This window comes from Budorcas taxicolor, chromosome 19, assembly GCF_023091745.1.
Source record: "Budorcas taxicolor isolate Tak-1 chromosome 19, Takin1.1, whole genome shotgun sequence".
Classification (NCBI taxonomy): domain Eukaryota; kingdom Metazoa; phylum Chordata; class Mammalia; order Artiodactyla; family Bovidae; genus Budorcas; species Budorcas taxicolor.
The window spans coordinates 9449654-9468406 of record NC_068928.1 but is presented as its reverse complement, the minus strand read 5'-3'; the positions used below and the strand labels follow the sequence as shown (position 1 = coordinate 9468406).

At 47.0% G+C, this 18753-nt stretch overlaps 1 protein-coding gene and 1 non-coding gene across 2 annotated transcripts in view; both read left to right on the top strand.

Moving 5' to 3' along the window:
* TEX14 (testis expressed 14, intercellular bridge forming factor) overlaps nt 1-18753 on the top strand; it is a 113273-nt gene that overhangs the window by 45911 nt on the left and 48609 nt on the right. The window contains exons 3-10 of the mRNA XM_052658163.1: nt 3163-3277; nt 7083-7248; nt 8027-8160; nt 10046-10127; nt 10692-10822; nt 11934-12047; nt 12960-13083; nt 14344-14522. Of these exons, the coding sequence (XP_052514123.1) occupies nt 3163-3277; nt 7083-7248; nt 8027-8160; nt 10046-10127; nt 10692-10822; nt 11934-12047; nt 12960-13083; nt 14344-14522 (1045 nt within the window). The remainder of the gene's footprint in view (nt 1-3162; nt 3278-7082; nt 7249-8026; nt 8161-10045; nt 10128-10691; nt 10823-11933; nt 12048-12959; nt 13084-14343; nt 14523-18753) is intronic.
* LOC128065787 (small nucleolar RNA U3) lies at nt 382-595 on the top strand. Its single transcript, XR_008201160.1, has one exon. It is a non-coding gene; the product is annotated as a small nucleolar RNA U3 (small nucleolar RNA).

Sequence of the window (18753 nt, the reverse complement as noted above, 5' to 3'; positions counted from 1 at the left end):
AGTGAAAGGCCTCCTTGCTTCGGCCGCCAATTTCAAAAGAGGCGGAAGGCTGTCTGCCGCGCAGTCTGTACTCGTCAGCTTTTTACGTAATCCTGATGCTGCGGGCCTGCCGGACAAACGGGGAGGAGTTGGAAATAACTGGCGTGTGATTGGCTGCTTAAAAACCGTATGTTAATTAAGTAGCAACTAGAAATGTCCTCTGAACCGGTGAGAGTGTTCCAAAAGCTTTGTTAGTCTTTGGTAATGCAACGATTCTTTAGAAAACACATGCCACATGCCAGTGTATATTTTGAAAGAAAAACGCGTTAAAAAAAAAAAACTCACCATCATTACAATATGTGTGCCTTTTGTACACCTCCTGAATACCAGCCGTGTGTTGTTAAGACTATACTTTCAGGGATCATTTCTATAGTTCGTTACTAGAGAAGTTTCTCTGAACGTGTAGAGCACCCGAAACCACGAGGAGGAGATAAAGCGTTCTCTTCTGAGCGTGAAGTCGGCTTTTGGTGTTGTTTCTGCAACTGCCGCTAGCCATTGATGATCGTTCTTCTTTTCCTTTCGGAGATGAAGAGGGAGAGAACGTAATCTGAGTGGTTTCAGGTATTTTTCTAAGCGGTATTATACAAGTAGCTTTTAAGTGTTCTATTTGGAGTATCTGATTTTTTTTGTTATTAGTTACTATTAGTATTACTGGTGGAGTAGAGTGTTTTTTGTACTTGTGGTTCTTATCCACGATTACCGTGGTCAGAACGGTTTTTTTTCTCTGGAGTAGGAGCGATTCAGCGCAGTTGTTTAGTCGTGTAATACACGTCTGGTCTTCCTATCCATTACTCATTCGGAGTACACCCAAACATCTTTCCATCGAGTTGATGATGTCATCCAACCGTTTCATTCTCTATGTCGTCTGCTTTTCTCCTGCCTTTAATCTAAAGCGTCGGGGTCTTTTTCTAATAAGTCAGTTCTTTGCATCAAGTGGCCAAAGTATTGGAGTTTTAGCTTCAGCGTCAATCCTTCCTGCCGGGGTCCAGCCCGGGTGGATCCAGGGTGATTCGAAGGTGGGGACGGAGTCGGCGTCTTTGGAAAAATACATATTTAATCACAGATGTAGAGAGATTAGAAATGGATAGTGTAGTAGGAAGATTAGTGGAGAAAAAGAGGCTGAATAACTTGGATTACGTGGAATAGCATCCATGCTCCAGATGGGAATTCAGCCAGAAAAACGGGAGCAAGAAGGAAGCGACATGGGGGAATCAGTCCGGAAACTGATCCAATTTCTTAATTTTGGGGTTTGCTTATATACCTTTTGTTACACGGGGATGAATACAGTCATGCGGGGGTCAGCAGTCCTGACCTTTATCAAAATCAGGTGCTTCACATAAATGTATAAAAAAAAAGGTCTTAGGGATATTACATCATCTTCTGGCCATGAGTGAGACCTGCTGACATTTTATGATCCTTTCTTTCTGATAACCAAAAACTTATTTCTTCCAAGGGTGTTTTTTCTTAAACCAGGCACCACCCTCCAAATAAAGTTACATTCCTATAGGGTGAGGGTGTAGTGAGTTACAATTAAGAAAGGAATTTATTTAACCCAAGGTTAACATGATTAGTCTTATAGGTTAATACTTATTTCTCCTGTATGCTTAAAGGTTAATACTTATTTCTCCTATATGTTAGTTATATTCATTATAAGGGTAGGGAACATGGAGATTTAGCAGCAAACATCAGCCCAACAAATGAAAATCCTTTCACCAATGCTCCCCTTAAGATCTGTTTAGTCTTAAGATATGATAAAGTTACATTCTTACATAGCAAGGACACAGTGATTTAAAACAAAGTACAGTGATCTATTATAAAAGAGAAAATCCATTAACTCAAAAAGTCTAGTATTGCTAACATCAAAAACTACTGTATTTCCTTTGCTATATTCCAAATACATTGATTAATATATTCCCAGGTGCCTAAGGATATGGAGGCCTGGCGGCAATCATTGACTCAAGAAGAAGAAAAAGCCCTGTGCTAAATAAGACTCTCAAAATACTCCAAAATTCTCTGTGCTGTTTATGGTTGAGAGGTAGTAAACAATCATGTGGCAGGAGTATGGATAATCCTGTCACACAAGCTAGTCTGTCAGCAGAGAGGTTTGACCTGAGACATCCTTGTCCCACCCAGAGCAGGGAATTAGCAGCATTTATTGACACAACAAATGAAAAACCCTTCACCAATATAATTCCTAACCAACCCATTATACTAATAATTTCTAATTCCCCAAAAGAATTTGCCTTTAGTAAGTCTAAAACATCTCATGCCTCTCAGGTTGGGAGGCTGTAAACAATCACATGTGGCCGGACGAACCTATACAGGTGGGCTAGATAACCTTCAGAGGAGTCCGTAAGCTGAAACACTCTTGTCATGCCCAGGAATTTTTATTGCCTTGGAGCTGCACGTTTACTCCTTCTCCAAGAAAAATGGTTATGGGGGAGAGCCCCCCGTAAAGTCAGAGGTGTAGGTGAGAGCATAAAACAGACTCTGGTTTTGGGGTTAGATGCTCGGGAACAGGGGGTTTCCTGAGGCTTGATCACGCCTTTACGTATGCCAAGCCTCCTTTCTCATGACCTTTGCCATGGGTGGAGTTCCTCACGCTGGCCCCTGGCACCTTCCAAAGAATATTCAGGACGGGTTTTCTTTAGGATGGACTGGTTGGATCTCCTTGCAGTCCAAGGGGCTCTCGAGAGTCTTCTCCAACACCACAATTCAAAAACATCAATTCTTCGGTGCTCAGCTTTCATTATAGCCCACTTCTCACATCCATACATGATTACAGGAAAAACCATAGCTTTGACTAGATGGACCTTTCTTTGTTGGCAAAGTAATGCCTCTGCTTTTTAGCAAGCTGTCTAGGTTGGTCGTAACTTTCCCAAGGAACAAGCGTCTTAATTTTATGGCTGCAGTCACCATCTACAGTGATTTTGAGGATACTGACAAGTTTCAGTCCTTTGGGTCACAAACAGTCGGACACGACTGAGTGACTTTTAAACGTTTTTCACTTACGTTACTATCAGTAATGAGGGCTTTCATTTTTCACTTTAATTTTAAAATACTGTATAAAGGAATTTTACTTTTTCTCTTGTATTTGCATTAATCCTGATATTTGTTTTGCAGGAATTTATGTTGATGCAGTTAACTCCTTGGGCCAGACAGCCCTTTTCATTGCAGCATTATTAGGCCTTACAAAATTAGTTGATGTCCTGGTGGATTATGGAGCAGATCCAAATCAGTAAGTATAATAAGATCACTATCTAGAAAATACACACTAAAGATGAATTGAAGTGTTTGGAAACTAACAAGATAGTAAAAGAAGCTTTACCAATTTATGTTGATGAACTACATTTGTACACTTATATTGAAACGTGCTTTATTTTGTTTTATTGGTCGCACAGCTTGCAGGATCTTAGTCCCCTGACCAGGAATTAAACCCAGGCCCCCAGTGGAAAGCTAGAGTCCTAACCACTAGAGTGCTGTGGCTCGGATGGTAAAGCAGCTGCCTGCAATTTGGGGAGCCTGGGTTTGATCTCTGGGTTGGGAAGATCCCCTAGAGAAGGAAATGGCAACCCACTCCAGTACTCTTGCCTGGAAAATCCCATGGCTTGGAAAACCCCATGGATGGAGGAGCCTGATAAACTACAGTCTTTGGGGTCGCAAAGAGACACTACTGATCGATTTCTCTAAAAGTCTGTTTAAAAACCCACTAGACCACCAGGGAATTTTAAACTGTTAATAGTTTTCTGGGCAGTTTTACTAGACCCTATGAAATAAGTGAACCTCACTATTCATTAATTAATTTAGTCATTAACAAGTACTGCTTGTATAGTTCCATCCACATTATTGTTTGTATTTAAAAGCACTGTAACGTACCCCACAGCTAAGTTCTTAACCAGTGATACTTGGCATTGCTTTGTCAGGATGACATTTGTAGTTGTGATTTAGAAGAATTTGAGTAATGGTCCAAATTTTCATATGAAAGAGCAAACACACTGTAATGAGGCCGCTAAAAGTGAACATTTCTTCTGTCCCTGTAGGACTTTTTGCTTTGCCCAGGGCCTTCCAAGGTAACAGGCAAAAGCAGATATTTTTACAGTTTCCATTAAAAAGAACTGGAAACAAATTTTGAGTATTTACATGATTCCAGCTAATTTTCACAGAAATGCCAGAATACGTACAATCATGTCATAAAATAGCTTTCGTATCTAATATAGGGAGGCCCTGCTGCTGCTGCTGCTGCTGCTGCTAAGTTGCTTCAGTCATGTCCGACTCTGTGCGACCCCATAGACGGCAGCCCACCAGGCTCCCCTGTCCCTGGGATTCTCCAGGCAAGAACACTGGAGTGGGTTGCCATTTCCTTCTCCAATGCATGAAAGTGAAAAGTGAAAGTCAAGTCGCTCAGTCATGTCTGACTCTTAGCGACCCCGTGGACTGCAGCACACCAGGCTCCTCCGTCCATGGGATTTTCCAGGCAAGAGTACTGGAGTGGGTTGCCATTGCCTTCTCCAAGGAGGCCCTACTTAATGTATTTTTTTTTTAAGTACTGATTTTGGAAGTTTGTTGTTGTTGTTATAAGATTGTTTACTTAGAGGGGGAAAAAATGGAAGCCTGGAGAAGTATAAGGGGAAAACTAGTCAGTATGAGAATTCTGTAACCCAAAGATAACATAATGAACATTTTGCTTTGTTTGCTTCCAGAATTTTTCTGGACTCATATACACTCTGTCTCTTACTGTATCAAAACTCACAAATAGCCCTGCCTGCAGTTCTTCAGTAAAAATAAGTAAATAAAAAGATAAAATTATAATAAAAAAGCAAAAGAAAAATAATCTTTAATACTCCTGATTAGGGGACTGACCCCCCAGAAAGTTTAAATGGCTGGTCCATAATGGTGCATTGTGTTAATGACAAGTATGAGACCAGTAGCACCTGAAGAATTCAGAAATTCCCTTTTTAGAAATCTCCATCATAAGAGGAGGAGGTGGGAAAGGACAATATCAGGAGGAGGAAGGTAGGCCCCTTAGCTTTTAATTTTGTGATAGAAACACTTTCATGTACTTTAAAAATATCTTCCATCAAGGTGAAAGGAAATTTCTGGGGGGAGAATGTATTCCTAAGAGCTCCGTGGAAATGCTGTGATGGCTTGGGCTTATTGAGGTCACAGAGTCAGATGCCTGCAGGATTAAGTGGGTTCAGTGGGCACAGGCTCTGTCTAAGTAGCATCTGATGCAACTGGACAGAAAAGGAAGCCATGAAGGCGAGATTTTCCAAGAGACTAAAAATCCCAACTTTTATTGTGAAATCCCTAAAGTGTTAAATATTGTCTATTACTTTAAATTCTTGTTTAAAAATACTATATGGACCAAATAAAACATGCTTCTGGGTTGCCAAATCAGTCTGTGGGCCTCCAATTTTCAGCCTCTAGTATAAATTAACAAAGCAACACATTTTGATACCACTTGAACCTGGATTCTCTTGTATGGTTCATTGGGCATAAGAAATACTATTCCTTTCTTCCTTAGCATTCATGAGAAATAAAAAATAATATCTTCTCTCTTCCTACCCAGCTCTCTTACTCTTTATGATTAGAATGATTAGAAAGCTGTAAAACATTATATACAAATTTATTTTTAAAGCAAGGAGAATGTTACAGTTCACTGCTCATCAGAGCTAAGAATAGGAGAGAACTCACAATGAGACAGTCCACTGCCTCATTGGCATCCCCTGGGGAACTTGTAAAAAGTACACATTCCTGAGCACTATGCTTGCAGATTCTGATTCAGTATGCTGTGTAGTCTGATATCTGTATTTTTGACAAATATCCCAATGACTTATTAAATAAATTATGGTATGTCTGTATATTGGAATACTCTGCAGCTATTAAAAAGGAATTGAGGTGGCTTGTATGTTTTCATATTGAAATTTTTCCTAGATCTATTGTTAAAAGAAAAAATTTAAATGCATAACAGTTAATATAGCATTCTTTGTTTTGTTTTTTGGCCATGTTATATGGTTTGTGGGATCTTACTTACCTGGCTGGAGATTGAACTCAGGCTCTCAGCAGTGGTGAAAGTGCCAAGTCCTAACCACTGGACCGCCAGGGAATTCCCAGTATAGCATATTCTTATTCCTACTTGTACGTGCATAAAAAATTTCTGGAAGGATACGAAAACTGGTAACAGTAGTTGCCTCTAGGCAAGAGAATTGTGGATCTGGAATTGGGAGACTTTCTTCTTCTTATCTTCTTCTTTTCCTCTTCCTTTTTTTATTATTATTTTTAAAATTTCTTCTCCTTTCTTTTCCCCTTCCTTCTCCCATTTCTGTTTCTTTTTAAATTAAAGAGAGCAAACTCTGGAACTTCCCTGGTGGTTCAGACTCCATGCAGGGAGCTCAAGTTTGATCCCTTGGTTGGGAAACTTACAATCTTGCATGCTGCTTGGCATGGCCAAAAAAAAAAAAAGCAAGCTCTGTAGGTGATCCTGATGTGCAACCATGTTTGGAAACCGCAGCTGCATATCACATCTTCACATCTCATGAAGGATGTCCCTTCATGTCTCAGATAGTTTATTGGCTTTGGTTAAATTTTTCTGAGTTGTAGGTGCTTGACCACATTGCTGATGCCAAGGTTTGTGGGCCTGTACCATAGCACTTGGGAGATAGAGACATTCTCACATGAGATGATCTCTGGTTAGGCTGTGCTTCACCAGCCTGACCACGTGGCACTATAGACATGAAGGTTTCAGGGCAGCCAGCGTCAGGGGACAGTGGAGACAGAACACTGGGTTTTGAACCAGATCCATGCCTGGGTATGAATGTTGGCTTTGCCCTTTTTGTTTCCTCATCTGTAAACTGAGGAATAATACTCCTTGAATGGTGGTGGTGAAGATGGGAGTGTTAACGGTGTTACTGGTGTGTCACTAATGGTGTTAATACAGTTCTCCTATTACCAAAGGTTGCCTTTGCAGTAAGGGAGTCCTGTGTTATCCATGGAAGGGGAGGGGTGTTTCCATGGACACTCATTGTACCCCTCCCCTCCTCTAGCCGCTGCTTTGATGGGAGCACTCCTGTCCATGCAGCAGCATTTTCAGGCAACCAGTGGATCCTCAGCAAACTGCTGGATGCAGGGGGTGATCTTCGACTCCACGACGAGAAGGGTCGAAACCCGCAGACCTGGGCTCTGGCAGCTGGGAAGGAGCGCAGCACCGTGGTAAGGGTGGGCCTGCTCTGCAGACGTGCCCGTGACAGAGCGCAGGGCCAGAGGCCGGTCTGGGGACAGCACAGGGCTTGCAGTGGCCTTGCCATTGGCACTGGGCACACACACCTGGGATGAAGCGAGTTAACCAACTATAAAACCTAGGTCAGTTTTTCTGGTCATCCAGTCAGTGGGGAGAGAGGACAAATGTGATTTTGTCTGACCCTTAACTAGCACTTACCCTGCATCAGATGTTCTGAATTAAACTAGTTAAATATTAACTCATTTAATCTTTACAACAACTCTCGGATAGGTCCTATTATTGTCTCCATTTTACAGATGGGGAAACGGAAGTGCATTGACATTAAGTAACTTGTCTGTAGCCACATGCTGGCAGGCATGATGTATTTTAATGAGGGCTAAATAATCTAACAAATGGAAAGAATAAAAGACTTGCAGTGCTGGGCACATGGAGGGAAGGGGGAGATGGGCAGAGTCCTCTCCCTCTGGTTCTCCTGCTCATTAGCAACTGGGCCTTGGAAACAAGTTAAAATAATACTCCTGCCTCAGTTTCGTCATCTGTTGAATGAAGGATTTGGAGGAAATTATCGTCAAATAAGCTCCCTGAAAATGGAATAATCTCATTCCATATCTTTAGGCAATCCCTTGGTCCCTTCCCTTGCCAGAGATTTCCCTGTGGGGGGCTCCTGTCTCCTCAGACCATTCTGGTCCCACTGAAAGCCAGGCTCGCTGTTAGCCGTGTGGGGTTGACCGTCCCTGCCGTCTGTTGCAGATGGTGGAGTTCATGCAGCGCTGTGCTGCGCACATGCAGGCTGTCGTCCAGGGCTTCTCCGGCCTCCTGAAGAAGATTGACTGCCCTCAGCGGCTCATTAGTGGCGTGCCCCGGTTTGGGGGCCGCATGCCGGGGTGAGTGCTGCCTCAGACTTGGATATTCTGCATCACCCAGCCTTCCCTGTGGGAGCCCTGCAACCTGGGCCACCTTGGTCCCCCCACACTAGTTCTTCCAGCACCTGCCCACCCAAAGGGGTGAGCGTCGAGGGAGAGGATGTGGCCTCTGAAATCCATCAGTGTGCCAACCACTCCTGCTCCCTGCTTCCAGGAATGTCGGGGGAAAAGAGTTCTGGGCTCCAGTGGGAAGCACCATATGGTTAGGAGGGAAGGAAGGAACTTTTCTGGTCTAGGCTGCCCAGCAGAAAACCCTTTCTCAGCAGAACAGCTGGCTAGCTTTTTATTTGGTCAACTCAGAACCGTGGAAAGCATGTTCCTTTATTACTAAGGTTGCAGAAGACTGCAAATGCTTAATATAAGTTTCCTCAGGCTGTTTGAAGCTGGCCTAAGACTTGCTGCCACCTGGGTGGGCAACCTCCCCAGCCTCCATCACAGCTGCTGGAGGTGGGCTCCATCCAGGCTCTCCTCATGCTCAGGAGAGTTATTTTAAGTTTTCTGGGCTTTATTGACTTAGGATTTATATGTGGAAAATTGTGTCCCTTGTGATTTTCTCTGATGGCATCTTTTCCTGTTATCGGGGTGGCTAGACTTGTCACACTCTTCGCAGGCTCCCACATCTCATTCTGTGCACATCAAGTCCTGGTTTTCTTCTCATGACCTGGATGCTTCTCATGAGAGAGAAGTTCATGATTCCCTTAAGGACCAGTTACTCCTAACTGCTCCTCTTGCTGGTACTCTTGCCCATCTTGGTTCTTTACTCAGCATCGAGAATGACCTCTTAAAAATGAAAACTGAATTGTGCCACTCACTACTAAAAACCCTTTTAGGGTCTTCCCAGGGCTATCAGCGACTTCACTTTCACTTTTCACTTTCATGCATTGGAGAAGGAAATGGCAACCCACTCCAGTGTTCTTGCCTGGAGAATCCCAGGGATGGAGGAGCCTGGTGGGCTGCCGTCTATGGGGTCGCACAGAGTCGGACACGACTGAAGCGACTCAGCAGCAGCAGTAGCAGGGCTATCAGGTTTAAGCGCCTGAATCCCTCATCCGGCCTTGGAGCCCCTACTTGGTTCAGGTCTTCCACCTCCTCTCCTGCCAGAGTTAGGATCTTGGCAGACCAAATTTCTTCTATCAGAGCCGAAGCCTAGTCCCTGCTGCTGTTCTGTGACATCAGGCCAGCAGGTTTCCCCTTTCTGGCTCCATTTTTTCCCGTCTGTAAAATGAGAAAGTTGGACAAGATACTCTTTATGGTTCGTTCCAACTTTGACCATCTATATTCGTTATCTGTGGCACTAAGCCCAAACTTAGTGACTTCAAACAACAGTAAATATCTCACACAGTTTCTGTAGGTCAGGAATCAGGGAGTGGCTTAGCTGGGTGGTTCTGGCTCAGGACATCTCACAACGATGTGGTCAAGAGGCAGCGTGGGCTGCAGCGTTCTGGGTCCAGTTCCAAGACAGTGGCTCGCATGGCTGGCAGACTGGTGCTGGGTGTTGTCGCCTCCATGAGGCTGCTGGAGCATCCTCACAACACGGCAGCTGGCCTTCTCCAGAGCAAGGGCTGCAGGAGAGATCAGGGCAGAAATCCTGGGGGCCTAGCTTTGGAACTCACACCACTTGGTCATTTCCTCAGTATCCTGCTGGGTTAACAGGTCAGTCCTCTCTGACCTGCACATCGCTACACAAGGGCATGGACACCAGGAAATGCGTATCACGGGGGTCCTTTCAGATGGCTGGCTGTTAAGTAGTAACAACGAAACCAGCTGCACATGCTGATAGCTTGGTTCAGCACTGTCCTCTGGGTATGGTTCCTCCTTACTTTCCCCTCCTCTTTTCAATATTTAGAAACCCTAACGGCTCTCCTAACCGACCACTTAAGGCTGGAGTCATTTCTGCCCAAAATATCTACAGCTTTGGCTTTGGAAAGGTAAGAGGTTGCCACCAGCAGCCACTGTTTGCGGGACTCACTGGGGAATTCCCTGGCCCGGCTCTGGCCTCGGGCCCCATGATTTCGTCCAACACAGCCTCCCACGTCCTCCCCAGAGTGTTTTCTTCTTTACTGCTTTTGCAGGACAAGTACCCCTCAGTGTTTCTGTCCTTACTGGAAAATGATGAAAGCCCCAGAGAGTTCTTTTCAATAACTCTGGGCTAGATTTGGGGAGTTTTAGGAACTGAGCCTTTAATTCCCAGTGAAGGCCCCAGACAAGTTCTGTGGGGGCCTCAAGGGTCCCTTGAGGCCTGGTGCTTCCTGTAGGCGTCTGACCTCTTTCTGTGAGCCTCAGTTTCCTCACCAGCAAGAGGGAAAGAGTATCACAACCTTGCAGGGTTTCTTGGAAGATTAAAGATAATAAAAAGAATTACACCCAGTGCATAGGGGTATCCAGCAAGTTGGTAAATAGCACCTACCTTTATTTTTAGCTAGCTGACAAGATTCTGGAGGTAGTTGTTTCTCCCTTTTCTCCCACTATTTGAAACTGTGCTTTGCTTTCAGTTTTATCTCACAGGAGGCACACAGCTGGCCTATCTAGGATCTCTTCCAGTAATTGGAGAAAAGGAAGTGATTCAAGCTGACGATGAGCCCACCTTCTCTTTCTTCAGCGGCCCCTACATGGTCATGACCAAGTAAGCGGGAGCTGGCCAGTGGAAGTCGGATTTAGTCCCACAGGAAGAATGGACTTTGTGTGACTTCCCTGTGTGGTGGAGAGGATTTCTGCCTGAACACAGGGACATACTGAAATACAAATGTCTCCATCAGGATTTCTCAATCTGGACGCCAGTGACATTCTTGTTCCCCTGGGCTGTTGGGGGTGGTCCTGTGCACCGTAGGCTGTTTGGAAGTGTCCCTGGTTTCTCCTCACTAGATTCCAGTAGCAGCTCTGCCTGCACCCCCAACCCCCTGCATTTATGACTGTGACAACCAGAATGTGTACAGACGGGCCGAATGGCACCTTGTTGAGAACGGCTGCTCTGAAAGATTACTTACATCAGTGTTTCAGCCTCTCTGCTCTCTAGAGAATGAGAGGCAGCATAGTGGTGACTAGCCTCTGATACAGGTCGAAGGGCACTGAAGCCCCGCAGGCATCAGCTAGTGGCTCTCACCAGCGGATGCAGCAGAGGTGGCAGTAATAGGATCAGACTCTGATGAAGCCCCTGGGGTGGGCTCAGTCTCCAGCGACCAGCGTCCTACAGGATCACCTGAGTTGTCCTGTCCAAGGTCTCTTGTCCCCCATGGACCTGGCTGCTGCTTCCCTGCTTAGCAGTCACCCCCGTCTGAGAAGGCCTCTGCAGATCCGCACAGCTCTGCATCTTGTGCAGACGTGCTTCTTGTTTTCCTGCCCGAGCCCCCGATTTGTCATGTCCTCTCTTCTTCCGTCCACCTCATGTCCCTCCCCAGACCAGCCTCCCAACTGGCCTCTCATTCTCCAGACACCCCGGCCCACCACTCCCCACATGGCTGGTGCCCTGGTCTTTCTAACATGTAAACCTGATCAAGTCAGTCCCTCCCTTAAATCCCTCAGTGATTCTCTGCCACCTGTACTAAGTCTCCGAAGTGCTTTAGGCCCTGGGGGTAGGAGCGGGGAGGACACAACATTGCGGGGGGCAGGGCGTGGGGTGGGGAGGGAGCTGTACAGAACCTGTGTAAACACTGTTCCCTGATCACGTGTCTGCAGAGTGGCTGTTCACCCCCTCCTGCTCACACCCCTCCTGCTCACTCCCTCTCCTGCCCCGGCAGCCTGGTGTGGAACGGGAGCAGGGTCACGGTAAAGGAGCTGCACCTCTCCACCCACCCGCACTGCAGCAGGCTGCGGCTGGCCGACTTGTTAATCGCCGAGCAAGAGCACAGCAGGCAAGAAAGAAAACCCAAGAGCGTCTCAGACCCAGGTTCAGGGCTATGCAGCGCTGTACCTGAGGGTGGAGACCAGCCTCCTTAGTCTTAGCATTTCCTCCTGGTGGGTTGGTTTGACTTCCCAGGGCTGCCAAGAAGGAAAAAGAAGCATTCTTGAAAAGCCTGAGTGCTAGGGATGGTGGTAGTGAGAGGCTCAATTCTGTCTGCTAATAGACTCCCTGCATGTCTCTGAGGTCCAGCCTCAGGCCTGGCTGGCTCATCTGCAGCCCTCAAGGCCCACCATCAGGACCGCGTGCACTGTCTCTCCTTGGAAGACATGCCCATGCGTCTCAGTACCCTAGGTTTCCTGTGGCTCAGGGGTTAGTCCTTCAGGTCCTTCATGTCTTGCTGGGGCAGGAACTTCATCCGTGGTTGCATACCAGTGCTGTTGAGGCCTTGGAATAGTCCTGGCTCATCAATTTCACCCAACTCCTATAAAGCCAAACCCTTCGTTTTGGGGAAGTCAGCCTAAAGGGACTCAAGGAGGCTGGACAGGCTCGTAACGTGGATTCTGATGTGAGCCCGGGTGGGATGTGTGACCTTGGGCCTGACCTCTCCCTGGCCTTTGCTTCTTGATCTCTTTGAGTGTAACTGTAATGGCACCTTTCCTGCAGCTAGTTGTTAGGATCAAGGTGATGTATGTCGAGTCCCTTTCTCAGTAGCTGTTAGTGACATTGTCATCGATGACCCTAAGCCTTCAGGTTCTGATCAGTGGAAAGCCGAGAATTCCATCAACAGAGAACTCAACCCCTACCCCATCCCACTTTCTTAGCAAAACATTTTGTGTAAATAGAATTTGTATGGAATGTGTTCAGGGAGCCCAGAAGAAAGGAAAGCACCCATCGTTTCATCCTGTCCTCTTTGCCTCTGCAGCAAGTTGCGGCACCCCCACCTGCTGCAGCTGATGGCTGTGTGCCTGTCCCCAGACCTGGAGAAGACCCGCCTCGTGTACGAGCGCGTCACGGTGGGCACGCTGTTCAGTGTCCTCCACGAACGGGTGAATGCCTGATTCCCTGCATTTTCCCTTTGCTGCCTTTCCCCGCCACTCCAGCTCTCCTTTCCCTTTCTCTCTCTTCTTTTACCCCAGGAGCAGAGTTCCCATTCGTGCACGCATAGAAGAGAAATCTCTTAATTCTTTACTCTGAGGGGGGCTGTATAATGCACCGTTTAAAGCTAATCAGCACATTGGAACTAGTGTGATTTTATTATTGTTAGTCTGGCTTTTTAAATCACACATCTGAGAGCTCAGTAGACCCAGAAAACACACAGCCACACTTCTAGCTCACAGTAACCAGTCTCTGGCCTTATTTCCTGGCATTTTCACTTGTGCCCTAACTCAGGGGCCCTCAGCCTCCTAGAGCCTGATGGTCTAAGATGGTGCTGATGTAATAATAATAGAAATAAAGTGCACAATAAATGTAACGTGCTTGAAGCATCTGGAGACTTTACCTCCCCCGCCCCCATTTTGTCGAAAAATTGTCTTCCACAAAACTGATCCCTGGTGCCAGAAAGGTTGGGGACCGCTGCCCTCTGGGACCTTTATATGCAAGGCCTTGTCTGTCCCTTCCTACTTTTCAGCTTTCCTGGTGGAGGGTATGGGACACACAGACTCCTTGGGAGCTTGCTTTGGCCTGAAATGTGACTTCCAAAAGGTCCTGACAGATTGGTTTTTCTTTCTCCATGGCTTTGTTTTGAAGACCCTGGGCTGGAGTGAGAAGAGAGCCTGCAGGAAGGGCCCTTCCCTGAAACGGCTCACCCCTCCTCCTGCCTGGGTTTCGGTTTCGCCTCTCAGTGTTAGAGTTCCCTTTCCTCTCCTCGGGGGAGGGCGTTGACTTACAATGCCACTTCTGGGGAGAGAAGAGAGCACCTGTGACTGGGTGTCTTAGTATGAGGGGATTTCTGTCCCCCTGGAGTGAACTTTCTAGTTCCTCTGACCGCAGCAGGGGCTGGATTGTCCTTTGTGTGTCAAGTGCTCCCACAGCACAGGCTTGGCATTGCCAGTGGCAGTGGGGCCCACACTGGAGGTGCAGACCAGGTTTGAGGACTTTTCTCCTCATTTTTTTTGTAAAATCAAGCAGCTTGGCTAAGGGAGAGGAACCCAGGTTTGGAGTCAGGGGCCCTGAGTCAGTGGGACCTCAGGCTGGTCACTTAACCTCATTAGGTTCCCCACCATGACAGCAGGTGGCTGTCATGAAGGTCAGTACAAAAGACTGGAAACTGTGAAGCCCTTTGCAGCATCCTTTGTTCTTGCTTGCAGCGGGCCCAGTTCCCCGTGTTGCACATGGAGGTGATCGTGCACCTGCTGCTCCAGATCTCCGACGCCCTGAGATACCTGCATTCCCGGGGCTTTATCCACCGCTCCCTCAGCTCCTACGCCATCCACATTGTCTCCACAGGGGAAGCGAGGCTGGCCAACCTGGAGTACATGATGGAAAGGTGGGCGCACCTCGATCATGACTTCCAGACAGGGTCTCCCCAGGGTGGGTGCTTTGCTGTAGAGAGAGAATCTGATCTGGGCAGGATCCCTCATTCGTGGGCTGAACTGCCTTATCAATGGAGGAAGGTTTCCCAGTGTCTTCCCCTGTCAGCCCAGGTTAGAGGGGCTTTGGGGAAGTTACTTCTGTTCATTATAATGAACATTTGACAGGCGTGAGCACATGTTAGCCAGACTGTAAGTTTTCAAAATTTTTTGTGGCTTCACACAGCCCAAGTATTTCTCACTCACCTTCCCATGCAGTGTGTGTGTGTTGGGAAGGGGTGGCATTCACCGTGCTCTGCATTCCTCCCTTCCGGAGCTCCACTGGCCCCCAGGCCTCAGCCTCCCACTGTGTCCTCCGCATCGCTGCTCATCGAGAAAGAGCAAGCCTGGAGGGATGCGTGGAGGGGTTTAGGGACTACCGGAAGTGGGTATATCATTACTTCCCACTTTACAAGGCCCAGCACCCAGTCACCTCTTCCCTGTGCAGGCTGGAAAATGCACCACAGCTGTGCATCCTGGAAGATGTGAGAAGGCGGTGGGTGCTGGTGAGCCTTACGATCCTGACCTGAGTAGGTGGGGCTCAGTGCAGGGAGGGAAGTAGTGATGAAAACATCGTTTTTACTCGAGGTTTCGGGCATGGGCTTCATTTCCCATTTGGCAGAAGTCAGAGTCCTCCTGAGAGTGGGGGGCAGAGGATCTACCCTGTGCTTCCTTACTGTCCTCCACAGCTCTGAGGCCCGGGCCCAGGGCTGCTCAGGTGCAGCTGTGAGGCCTGAGCCACGGGCAGACCCCTGGCTGACACCTGCTCACCTCTGCTGAGCCTAGTCCTCACCCACCACCATCACTGAGGTTTTATTTCTGAGTCTCTGGCAGGTCTTGCGTGCATACCTGCTAAGTCACTTCAGTCATGTCTGACTCTTTGCAATCCCATGGACTGTTGCCTGCCAGGCTCCTCTGTCTATGGGATGTTCCAGGCAAGAATGCTGGAGTGGGTTGCCATTCCCTCCTCCAGGGGATCTTCCCGACCCAGGGATCAAACCCTCATCCCTTATGTCTCCTGCATTGGCAGGCAAGTTCTTTACCACTAGTGCCACCTGGGAAGCCGCTGGCAGGTCTTACATCTCATAATTTACTTCTTAGAAAAGCTCTATGAGGACAGGGATTTCTGTTTAATCTGCTGCCATATCTCAGATACCTAGAGCAGGCCTCCACACAGCGGGAGCTCTGCATGTTCTTTATTTTTTTAATTAAAAAAAATTTTTAAATTTATTTTAAAACAATGTATTTATTTATTTGGCTGTGCCGGGTCTCAGTTGCAGCACACAGGATCTTTAGTCGTGACACATGGGATCTTTAGCTGCGGCGTGTGGGATCTATCTAGTTCTCTGAGCAGGGATAGAGCCCAGGCTCCCTGCATTAGGAGTGTGGACTCTTAGCCAGTGGACCACCAGGGAAATTCCTTTTTATTTTAAAAATTCTATTTTATTTATTTACAGACAGTTTTGTTTATTTATGTATTTATGGCCATTCCATGCTGTTTGTGGAATCATAGTTCCCTGACCAGGGATTGAAGCCACACCCCCTGCATTGGCAGCGTGGAGTCTTAACCACTGGACCATCAGGGAAGTTCCTCAACATGTTTTTTAAATTGAATGAAGTGGAAAGACCATCAGTTCCCTGGGCCTCGTGTGCCCCTTGTCTCTGTCTGGAGAGGAGAGCATGGGTCAGATTGGGCTTCCCCTTGTGGGCCTTGGCAAAGGGTTTGAATTTAATCCTTGAAACACTGGGATACTGTGAAGGATTTTTTTTTTTTTTTCTGAGAAGAATGATGTTCTGGCTGATTTACAGGTTAAGAAGATCCTCCTCACTCTTGCATGGCGACAGGGCAGTGATGGGACGAGAGAGAAACAGGGGAGCAGTTAGCTGTGACTGGAGCCGTTTTCCATTGGAAACCGGTGGAGGCCAGAGCTCTCGCCAGTTGAGCTGCTCAGTCTCAGATCTGGTCCATTCTCAACCCCAGTGTCTCCCTCTGCCTACAAGATTAAGTCCCCGCACTTTGTAGAGTGGGAAGCCTTCCGTGGTGGGGGCTTCACCCGCAGCGTCACCCTCATCACTTACCACTCTGCCTGGCCATCTGAGGACACTTGGCAGGCTATGCCATTTCTCAGGGCTGCTCCTCATGCCTGGAGTACCTGGCACTCCTGTTTATCCTTTTAAACTTATTTCTGACACCATCTTCCACCACACCCCCCCATGAAGCCTATAGTGAAGCCCTTTCCCCAAATCACCAAGCATGCTTCATTGCCCAGTAGTCAAGTTGTCGGCCCCTCCGAATGGTGAGCAGGACCCATACTATGGCTTGTTCATTTTTACCACCCAGCTCAGGGCCTGCCACATAGTAAGTGCTCAGGAAGCATTTGAAGTGAATCCTTGAAGTGATGCAGAACAAGGTTCACCACTTTGGCTATGTGTTCAAGAGCTGAAGGGTTTGGACATTTTTACCATTGACTTTTCAGTAAGGTTGACAGAACCCAAGCTGTTTGCCAGTGATGCAGCGCCACCTGTGGTTCGCATGGAGGTATAACAGTTTCTTTGATGCGCTCTCCAATAGAAATATGAATCCTAGAGTGAAATGGGGATTTGGAGATGGCCAGCCTCAACCCTGGGCTTCCCTGGTGGCTCAGACAGGAAAGAATCTGCCTGCCGTGCAGGAGACCCGGGTTCTGTCCCTGGGTCAGGAAGATCCCCTGGAGAAGGGAATGGCAATCCACTCCAGTATTCTTGCCTGAAAAATTCCATGGACAAAGGAGCCTGGGGGACTACAGTCCATAGGATCAGAAAGAGTTGGACATGACTGAGCAACTAACACACACACACAGCCTCAACCCTGGGGCTTCCAGGTGGCTCTAGTGGTAAAGAACCCACCTGCCAGTGCAGGAGACGCAAGCGATGCTGGTTTGATCCCTGGGCGAGGAAGATCCCCTGGAGGATGGCATGACAACCCATTTCAGTATTCTTGCCTGGAGAATCCCATGGACAGAGGAACTTGGAGGGCTGTTTATTGTCAAGAGTAGCATTCCATCTCTTGATGTAAAAATGATACAGCAGTTTCTCCTATTCTTCAACTCCTTCTTAATGGAGTCTTTAGAGCTGGAATTGACCTTGCAAGTGGGATCATATAGCCATAGCCAAATGTAATTTTGATGACATCAAAGCCAAAGCTGAAAAGAATTCCCTGGGACTTTCCTAGTGGTCCACTGGCTAAGACTATGTGCTTGCAATGCAGCAGCCCAGGTTTGATCCCTGGTCATAAAGTAGATCCCACATGCTGTCACTAAGAGTTCACATACCTCAACTAAAGATCCTACATGCCGCAACTAGTACCCGATGCAGCCAAATGCATAAATAAATATTAATAAAAAACTCCTTTCCTACATTCCACTAGCATTAACAGAGAAGGAAGAGGGGTTGTAAGAGAGGAAAATCAGTGGAAGTAAAAGAGAAGGGACATAAATTCCGACTGTAAGTGACTTGTCCCTTGCCTTAGGTAGCCTAAAAGGCCTGAGAAGGTCAGTGAGCATCTCCCTTGGACAATCACCCTACAATATGAAGAGCCAAGTGTGCTAGGTCCTTGGACTATATCTCTGACAATAAAACACTCCATTGCTTTTCCTGTGATACTAATGTAATATTTTGCATGTATATCCATGCTGTTCACACAACACCAGGCCACACCTGCCTATTCAGCAATACAACTACAGAGTCTAAAAATAGCATAGCTTCATGGCTTCCTAAACTTACTGCCTGCAATCAAAAGTTCTGCTGAGAGCAGACTTCCCTGGTGGCTCAGTGGTAAAGAATCTGTCTGCCAGTGCAGGAGATGCAGGTTCAATCCCTAGGTGGGGAAGATCCCCTGAAGAAGGAAGTGGCAACCCACTCTAGTATTCTTGGCTGGGAAACCCCATGGATAGAAGAGCCTGATGGGCTACAGTCTATGGGGTCACAAAGAGTCAGACACGACTTAGCAACTAAACAACAACATTCGTAATAATTCCTTACTTGCTTATTGCTTTATGGCTCACAGAGTGTTTCCACACATGTGATCTCATTTGATGCTCATGACAGCTGTGGGCAGAAATCAGCGCTGATTTCATCCTGAGGAGTTTTGTTGGCCCAGAGGACATTTAG